General features: G+C 48.0%; 1 protein-coding gene and 1 long non-coding RNA gene across 2 annotated transcripts in view; one reads left to right on the forward strand and one right to left on the reverse strand.

The window, feature by feature from the left end:
- The window catches only part of LOC112481887, an 8,282-nt gene extending 5,046 nt beyond the window's left edge, over positions 1 to 3,236 (forward strand). The window contains exon 3 of the long non-coding RNA XR_003047096.1: positions 2,458 to 3,236. This is a non-coding gene — a long non-coding RNA (uncharacterized LOC112481887). The remainder of the gene's footprint in view (positions 1 to 2,457) is intronic.
- Positions 1 to 9,474, reverse strand: part of RFX4 (regulatory factor X4) — a 120,881-nt gene that overhangs the window by 65,460 nt on the left and 45,947 nt on the right. Inside the window, 1 exon segment of the mRNA XM_006914517.1 lies at positions 1,962 to 2,023. Coding sequence (XP_006914579.1) covers positions 1,962 to 2,023 — 62 coding nt within the window.

Consider the following 9,474-nt stretch of genomic DNA (forward strand, 5'->3'; position numbering starts at 1 on the left):
TGTCTTCTGTCAAGTAAATTTGCTGAGGGATTTTTTTCTATAAGGCCCAACAGTGGGTTGGAGACTAGAGCTTCTGATTACCTTTGATTGGTTGGCGGTGTGACCAGCCTTGGAGGGTTCTTATAGAGAGGAAAGAGGGAAATTGAGTACATGGAATTTTTAAGGAAGTATTGCCCAATATGCCAACCTCTAGGCTAAAGAAAAACGAAGACAAACGAACAAAAAAACAGGCTCGCACATGCGGACAGAAGGAGACTTTCTCCAAGTTTATACAGGATGAGAAAACTTTGTTCTATTATTACTATCTTTACTATCTATTTCTACTCATGTTAGAAATGGGCAACTATGTTTTGGAGTAAGTGTCTCTCCAGAGACTATGAGCGGGAGAAAAATAATTCATTTCCACGCATTCAGCCTTCTTCCATCCATCCACTTATCTGTTCAGCCAACACTGTGAATCACCCATTGTGTGCTAACTACTGTGCTTACCAGCAACCAAGAAAGGAAAAATCTGGCTTTCGTACTCTGTACTCTTAAAAAGGCTGAAAACCTCATTTTAAAACGGATACCGGAATTTCTCAGTATGAAACAAGATTTATTCTTCAGAGTAGTCACCTTGGAAAACTATGAGAAATGTATTCCAGAATGTCCCTGGCTAAAAACTTTTCTGTATGTCTCTTTGGAAATCGCCCCCAGAGCTTCTGAGTGACACAAAAATAATTAGTCTCACTATCTTCAGAACTTTACCAAAAAAGGTGTTTCCCAGTTTGATCATCTGCTTTCTTTACCTATCTTGGCTCCAAAGATAAACCCGCCCCGGGAAGATGGGAACATGCTGCTCAGGAACGGGAAGAGTGAGGGGGCAGCACTGGACACGCCGCTTTTGAATCACCCTTAGTGACACGTCTTAAAGTCTTACGTGGTCTGTTTTTTTAAAAAGTTTCAGTATTTTATGAGTCGTTGGCAGGTACTGACCTGCTACTCGGCTGGTCAAAATGTTTAGAAATGTTGTATAATAAGGCACCCCCTTGTGAACTCACTGTGTATATTAGCATAATCAAGGTTCTGAGAAGTCCTGCATCAAGGAACCTGTTTAACTCAGTGCTCGCCAAACTCACGTGGCCACGAACCTTTGCCATGGAACGCCTATGAATGTCCCACAATTTTTGAAATGCCCTTCTAGGCAAGTCATAAATCCAGATTTTAGTGAAGCCTGACCAGTACAGGCAGATTCCCTCCATCCTGACTCACACCTAGGAGGTGTCTCCATAGGCTTCCCACCCCTCAGGTCACCTCTTCAGAAAGGCCTTCCGGGACTACGCTTTCTCAACCAGGCCACTTCCCTTTTGTTATTCTCTACAGCCCTTTGTCACGATCTGATTGTCTGTCTATCTTCCCCCCACCGAACGTATGCTCCATGAGGACAGTGACTTGGTTACTCCTGTGTCCCCAGCACTCAGCACCGTATTATCTGACATATAGAAAGTGTGAGGCAAATATCGCTAGACTGGTTGACAGGACTGATGAGTGGAAAGCACTATGCCCTGTGCACCACGGTATGGCTGAGCCTCCCCTCCCCATCTCCCTCTCAGAAATTAGGACAGGCCGCTCCACCGGCTGGCTGGATACTATGAGAGCAGCGAGCTGCTCGGTGAAACAATCCAAATAACCTGGAGATTGTCCGAGAAGCTACAAGGTGCTCCTTTAAATGATGCTCCAGACAATTTTACAAAAGCCCTTAAAGGCAGGGTGGTACAAAGTCGGATTCCTTAAAGCAGCTGGGCCAGATGGCCCTGGGCTTTAGACGTCCTCTCTCTCGGGGGTCCTGGGAGAGATGGCCGGCTGTCTAACGTGCCTCCGTGCTCTGGCTAGGCATGGAGTTCCTGCCAGGCCTGTAGACAGAGCTCAGGGTGAAAGGCCTGGGGTCTGGGTCCCTGCAGGCGAAGGGCTTCGGTGCTTACTTGGACTGTCCTCGGGTCCCGAGTCTTCTGGTGGTCAGCTGAGGAAACTGCTGCCTTATGATCTGCAAGTCAACACGAGAATCCGTTATCCGTCAGGAGAAGCTGGGAGCACAGCGACTGCACTGAACAAACAGCAGTCTAAAGAAGGGAGAACATATATCCTTGGTTGCATTGGCTTATTAGGAGTCCGTCAGGACCCCGAGAAGACACCTGGCCTCAGGGACGTGGGAGGGGTGCGCCTGAGTGATTGTGGGGCTCACTTGGTGGCTCTGAGCTTCACCCCTCCTACTCACAACGTCGGGGAGAGTACCTGTTGACCCAGAACTTGTCACTCCCCTGCTTGAAGCCCGCCAGTGGCTTCCAGTGGCGCCCCTGGAACTAAAACCCACCCCCAGCCTCTGTAACCTGTCCCTGCTTACCTCCTGGCCTTCCCTTGTCCCATTCTCAACCTTACTCACTGGGTCCCAGACACGATGGCTTTTTTTTTTTTTCCTAGTCCCAGAAACACAACCCAACCTGCTCCCCACTGGGGGCCTTGGTACTGCCGTTCCTCTGCCTGGAATGCATTTACACCTGGATCTTCACAAGACTGGCTCCTTCCCTCACCACAGGCTGGCCTCTGAGGGAGGTGCCTCTGCCCAGCGACCTCCTCCGATGAGCCGATGCAGAGTCGCATGGCAGTCCCTCGGTATCACGTGGCCCAGCTTTGTGTGTGCTTCCCGCTTAGCGCTCTGCAGTGAGCTTGCTGGCCCACCCTCTGAGTGCTTTTTTTCTCTTGCTTCCCTCACCTGAATGGAAGCTGCATGACGGCAGGGACCTGGCACAGGGCTTGGCACACGGGAAGAGCTCAATCCTTTTCTGATGAATGAAGGAACAAGCCCTCCCCTGCCCCCGAGGCTATCCTTTACTCATCTGCAGAGTGGAGGATGCTAACTGCTGTTGTCCAGGACAACCACACACATTTGCCAGAAATCTGGGAGGATGGGGCCATGTGCCCAGGTGAAAATACAACTAAAGGGCCTCATCCTTGGTGCTGACAGAGCTGAGGTCTGTGGAGAGGCAGGGTAGTGCAGGTCCTTGGGCAACGGCTTGTGGAATTAGACTGCTTGGATTAGATCCAAGCTCAGCTTTGAGTGAGTCGAGAGCCCCTGGGCCAGTTTTTTAACAGTCAAATGATTCCGTTTCCTCATTTATCAAATGGGAATGATAATAACCCCTACTTCAGGGAATTTTTTGTGATGAGCTGAGCTGAAGAATAAACATACGTAAATAATTTGCACCAGTGCCTGGCAGTTAGTAATGGTTCAATAAATGTTACCCACTGTTACCACTGATTGTCCTGATGACTCGTTCCCTTTTACTTCCAGGGACTTTTCTCTGAGGTCTAACCAAATTCTGCCCGACTCCCTTCCCTTGTAGTACAGCATGGAGCAGGCACCCATGGTCAGAGCGCGCAAGGCTGCATGCTGTCCTCCCTAGCGCTCACTGACCACAGGTAGGGCATGAACACTGAGCACTTTCTCAGAGCTGGGGATGAATCTCTGTGGGTCCATTCATACCCTCCCCTCTTCCATCCACGGATACTCTCATTGCCTGGTTTGCTCATTCAACAAACATTTACTGTGACCCTGCTAGTTGTCTGAACTTGGAAAAAGTTTAACCTCTCTGTGCCTTAGACTTCTTCCCCGACATCTGGGGACTCAGGGGTTTATGTAGTCCTCCCCTAATCGGAGGGAGAGATGATGGCGGCTTCAACTAAATTGGCATCGGCGGGATGGAAAGAAGTGGACGAGTTAGAGGGATGCTGAGCATCTAGAATGGGTAGTGTGAAGGATGACCGTGTCTGGACGTTAAGAAGCTAACCTGTCTCCAGTGTGGAGAATGGATGGGGCAGCGCACGCTGCATTCCTCACGAGTATAGTTAGCGAATCTAAGGAAATGACATTGCGATGCCACTTTGTCGTCTCCTAGTGATGATACAGAACAAAATGATGCGATCCTTCTCTGAGTTCTCCAATGGCATCACTCTGTTGGTACCGTATCCCTGGTTTCTTTAACTCTACCTCCTGTAAACGAAGGACGTGGGCTTCCCACTTTGTCTACGTCCCTCTCAAATGGCTGTGATCCCAGGAAAATGACCTATTCAGAATGGGATTGGACCCCGGCTGTCAGCGACAGGGCTAAGCGCTCTGTCCTGTTATGCAGTCTGAGACCACACCAGGGTCTCGTGGCTTCCTCACCTCGGGCCGCTAATCTGAACCTCTGGCCAAATATGCCGTCCAGGCCTTTGTCACATGACTGGTGTCAGAGCCAAGATCTGAAGCAGCTGTTCACAAAGGCACGATAATGAACGGATATAAATATGCCAAAAGAGATTGAGGGAAAATACTAGAAGCATAAAAATAGGGCCGGGTTAGGGGGGGGTTCTTCACATTGGTTAAAAGTGGGTTGATTTGGGTTCGGAGTTTCCTACCTACCCGAGGAAAGATGATAATTCAATAAAGTTACAAGCGTCCCGGCATCTATAAGATAAACACATTCTAGTTGATGAGGAAAACCAGAAATTTTCCTGTATTTCCATCTGGGAAATTTCTCCTATGCAGACGGGCTCCACAGGAAGGTACCCTGTTTAATGCTCTGATATTAGCATACCATTTGAAAATAATACTATCAAGTGCTGTCACGGAGGTGGTAAAACAAATATTCATTGCTGGTAATGTCGTTTATTAATGCGACCCTTCCCATAATTACTTTTACAATAAAAACATTTATACACTGTGATTTATTCATTCCAAGGAAATCATCTAAAATAAGAAAAAGCTATGTGCAAGGCTACTAAAAATTGGAAAAAAAAATAAATGTCCAGTGATAGGGAACTGGCTAAATAAATGATTCTACATATACTCAATAAGATATTATACAGGCATTAAAAATGATGGTAACGACAACTATGTCACAATACAGAAAATGCTTATGACACAATGTTATATGAAATAGCAGACCTCAAACGACATTTATGCTATGGTTATAACTTATGTTTACACAAATATTGGAACAGAAAGGAAATATGGAAAAATAAAAATGGATGTTTGTTAGGGTAGTCGAATTGTGAGTACAACAAAAGGGTTTTGTATAACATTTGTATAAGAAATCAACATTTTTTTTGCAAACAGAAGAGGATTTTCTTACTAGAAATAGTCCTAATTGACAAAGGAGGTTCAAGCTAATCTTGAAAGCAGCACCAAAAATATACCAGAATGTTATAGTGGTTGTTTTTCTTTCTTTTTCTTTTTTTTTTAAAAAAAAAAATCATTCCCTATTCCCTAAAAACAATATGTAGATAATTTTAAGAAGCTATATTGTTTTTCTGTTGTTGTTATTGCTAAGTTTTATTACTCCTTGGTTGAAGAGGGTGGCAAAGTTCTGAAATCTTTCTAAGTGTTTATCCCAATGGTGTCTCACATAACGTGCACAGAGCAAACAGCAGGGCCTGGCCCTGGGCTAAGGTACTAGGGGCCACAGACTCTGGTCTAGAGACACATCAGAGAGCCTCTAGGAAATGCTTGTTCTACCTCTACGAGGCAATAAAACATGCAGTCAATGTGTTTGCAATTCTTTGCACTATGATCTTGAGGAGTTATCGAGTCGTGGAACGGGGCCTGTGAAGTCATCAATCGATTTAATCTACGATTCCCTCCATAGCTGATAGGTTTAATATCCCTTCTGAATAATGTCTGCATCGATACACACAGTTTCACCGTCTTTATGATCAGCATCACCCTCTCCGGAGCCACCCAAGGCAAAAGCGGGAGAGACTCCACTCTTTTCTTGACACTACACAATCCATGTCCTGTTGGTTTTGCCCAAGACATCTCCTGAACCCCGCCACTGCTCTGTATCCCCTGCCACTGGCCGAGCAACCCCCCACCCCCCGCCACCATGATCTCTCACCTGGACCCCAAACACATTCTCCTAACTGGTTGCGCCTCCTCCAGCCTTGCTGCCCTGAGAGCAGGATCTTTTTTAAAATCCCAAAATGATCATTTCATTTCTTTGTTGAAAACAGTGGGTGCCTTCTCGCTACCTACGCTGGACCAAAATCTAGCCTCTTAGGGCTGGTCCATGAGGACCTCTGTGACCTACCCCAGCCCAACTCCCTAGCCTCAAATCCAGCCCCTCCCCCCCTGCCCCCCACACCGTGCTCCCTGAGCTTCAGGCATATACTGGTCCTACCCCAGCACATGCTATCTCTTCTTTCTGGAATGCCAAACCCACGCTGTGCCCCAGTCACCCCTGAGGAGCTCCTCTCTCAGCCTCTCCACTCGCCCTGTGACCTTTCCCACGAAGCCTTAGATGCCCGCCGTCTCGGTTTCCCTAGCGAGCTGGGAAGCAATGGCATAGGATGGTTAAGCCCACAGGCTCTGGAGCCGAGCCCTGGCTCTGGCACTGTGCCAAGCACTTTACATGTATTACCTCAGTTAATCACTACGACAGGCCAGGTTCCACTGCTGGTCCCTCTGTACAGTAAACGGAGGCTGAGAGAGGCTCAGTAATCTGCACAAAGCCACGCAGCTCACATGATGCACGTCCGAATGTACCCAGTCCGACTGGACGCTCTACCGCAACAAAATTCTTGCCTCTGGATGAATGAAAGTGCCCCAAAGCCCCTTCTTTTAACAGCAACTTTTGTTTCTTTTATGTCATATTCCTCCATTTATACCTGTTAGGCGTGTTTAAGGAATGAAATCATTTCTTGTACTCATCTACTCTTCAATGAAGATTTCTCTTCAATTCCCCTAACTTTGACCCTCTTGGAAACGTTCTTGTGGCCTCTAATATGAACAGAATCTGCGAGCCCTGTCCCCAGATATGCTAGGGGAAGGGGAAGACAGCGGAGAGGACCGTGACATCAGCAGGCAGCCTGGGGTTTCCCCTTAGATTAAATCTACCCGCAGCCGGTAAAGTGGAAATCTGACAAACACTTGTGCTTAAAAAAAAAAAAAAAAAAAACCTAAGCAAAAGTCATTCTGTCTGGATAACTGAGGTCCCCAAGTGGATTTACTGAGGGAATAATCCAGATCATTACCCGTCTCCGCAGAGACCTCTGACACCTCTCCATGGCCAGCCGACTCAGCTGGAGCTCGACCGTCACTGTGTAACTCCACTTTTTCTTCTCCCTTCTCTCTCAAAACCTCCTTACATGAGCCCCAAGCTCCATCCAAATCAGACGACTTGCTGTCGATCAATTCTCTGAATGATTCCCGACTTCTGGGCTCCAGGCTCTGCACCTCCTACCTGCCACTCTCTCTGCCTCCTCACCACGTGTGACCTTGAACCCCACTCAAGCACGCACCACTCCCCCATGAATAGCCTTCCCGATTCCCTGACCAGGAGTAAAACCTCTTCTTTCTCCAAACCGTGATGGCACCTGCTACTTCCAGCCTATGACGAGTTTCGTCCTTCCTCTATCCTGAGTATATTCTGATTCTACCCACCTCTTCCCATCTCCACCAGTCCCAGGGCCATGAACTCGTGCCTCGATTGCAACAATGGGCTCCTCATTGCCCCTGTGTCCAGTCGTGCCCTACCACAGCCACATCTCCACGGAGCCTCGAGACAAAGTCCAGACCCGTCAGGTCCTGCCAGCTCCGTCCTGCCTCCCTTCCAGCGCACCTCTCCCCCTCCTCCTCTCCCGGTCTGCACGCCCCGGCCATCCGGGCTTCCTTCAGGTTTCACGAACATGCTGCATCCTCTCTTCCCCTACCTAGCCTCTCCAATAGGCTGTTCTCATTTTCTAGAACTCTCTCCTCATGCCCTTTAGTCTGCCTCATGTCTACTCATCCTCCAAATCTTGGCTTTTATCTTATTTCCTCCCACAAATCTTCCCGGGGCCACTCGTCGGGGTTAAGTGACCATCGTTATGTGGGCCTCCTATCTATAGTCAGTGGTCTGCTTAGCTCTACGACGTCCTTGCCCAGGCCTGGGAGACTCTACACGCACTGGAGCTGCAGACTCATTTTCTACTACTCTTCCCCGCGTTTGACGAGCCGTGGCCTCAATAACCACAATAGATTGCCTAACGGTACATAGCTTAGATTCCTGCAACAACAAGTATTTATTGAGCTCTACTGTAGGCCAGACACTTGCCAAGCACTGAGGGATAGAACACTGAGCAAAACAGAAACAGCCTTTGTTTAGGAAGCTTCCATTCTAGTGGGAGGAGGCCAAAAATAAACAAATTAAAAAGTCAATATATCTTATATCGGATAAGTGCTACAGAGAGGAACAGAAAAAGCCGGGTTATTTTATTTAGGGTGGTAAGGGCTCCGTGATCAAATGTCGCATTTGTGTGGTGACCTGAAGAAAGTGAGCAAATAAAATTTCTGGACATCCGCGGGGAGAACACTGCAAGCAGAGGGGACAGCCCGTGCAAAGACCGGGAGGGCTTGACGAGCTTGGCTCACCTTGGGCCTTGTTGGCCTCTGTAAAGCACTTCTGCCTTTACTCCGGATGAGATGCGGAGGTTCTAGAGGGCTTTAAGCAGGGCAGTTGGGAACAAGATCTGACTTACCCTTCAAAGGGTCGCTCTGGCTGCTGTGAGGAGAACTGACTGTAGTGGGCAAGGGTGGAAGCAGGGAGACCAGTCAGAGGCCACTGAGGTAGTCCAGGCAGGACATCCTCTGGCTCAGTACATTAATTCATAGATCCAATAAATGAAAGAAAGAATACGTGAATCGTTCCTCTTCTGCTGGCCCCTGAAGTTGTTTCCCGTGCTGTGCTGATATAAACGATGCTATAAGCGGTATTGTTTTCCCAATGATTTTTATTGTTATTGTAGATATTTTGCTTGTTTCCCCACCCCCACCCCCACCCCCTCAAGTGTGGAGCTGCTTGATGAAAGGGGAGAAACATTTCAAGGTTCCTACAACATACTGGCAAATTGCTTTGCATGAAGTGCAGAAGCGTATCATCACTTTTTAAGACTGTGCTACACTGAAGAGCCAAAAAGAGAAAAGACCTTTGAGCGTCGGTGTTCGTCACCCATAAGATGGGGGAAATAACACTTGCTCAGCTGACAGGCGTCTAGCGGGGTGTAAGGGGTTGGAGTGGACACCCGGGTTTGTGCCCTGGGCGTGGTCAGCCGGAGGTAGGAGCTCCACCTCCGCGGGGCTTTCATTGGCTCTTCACTGGCTGGAGGGGGGAGGGGAGAATGCCCGGCTGCTAGGGAGGGGCTGCAGCAAGGGGGTCCACATCCGTTAACACCTTCCTCTGCCTCCCCTATTACGTCTTCCACTAGTCATCAACGTTTTTCGAGCCCATTCTCTTCACTGACAGAGTTAGCACTCTATGCTTCAATCCTCTGATGGATTTTCAGAGGATCTTCATTCAAACCAGTTTGTAGGCTTTTGTGGTCTATTATGGTCTCCCAAGCAATGTATTTGTGCGGTTAGACTATTCGGTTCTGTTTGTAAAAATACTTTTTATCGGAACATATTTGCTGGCCAAACCCTCT

The sequence above is a fragment of the Pteropus alecto genome, unplaced genomic scaffold (genome assembly GCF_000325575.1).
Source record: "Pteropus alecto unplaced genomic scaffold, ASM32557v1 scaffold94, whole genome shotgun sequence".
Taxonomy (NCBI): domain Eukaryota; kingdom Metazoa; phylum Chordata; class Mammalia; order Chiroptera; family Pteropodidae; genus Pteropus; species Pteropus alecto.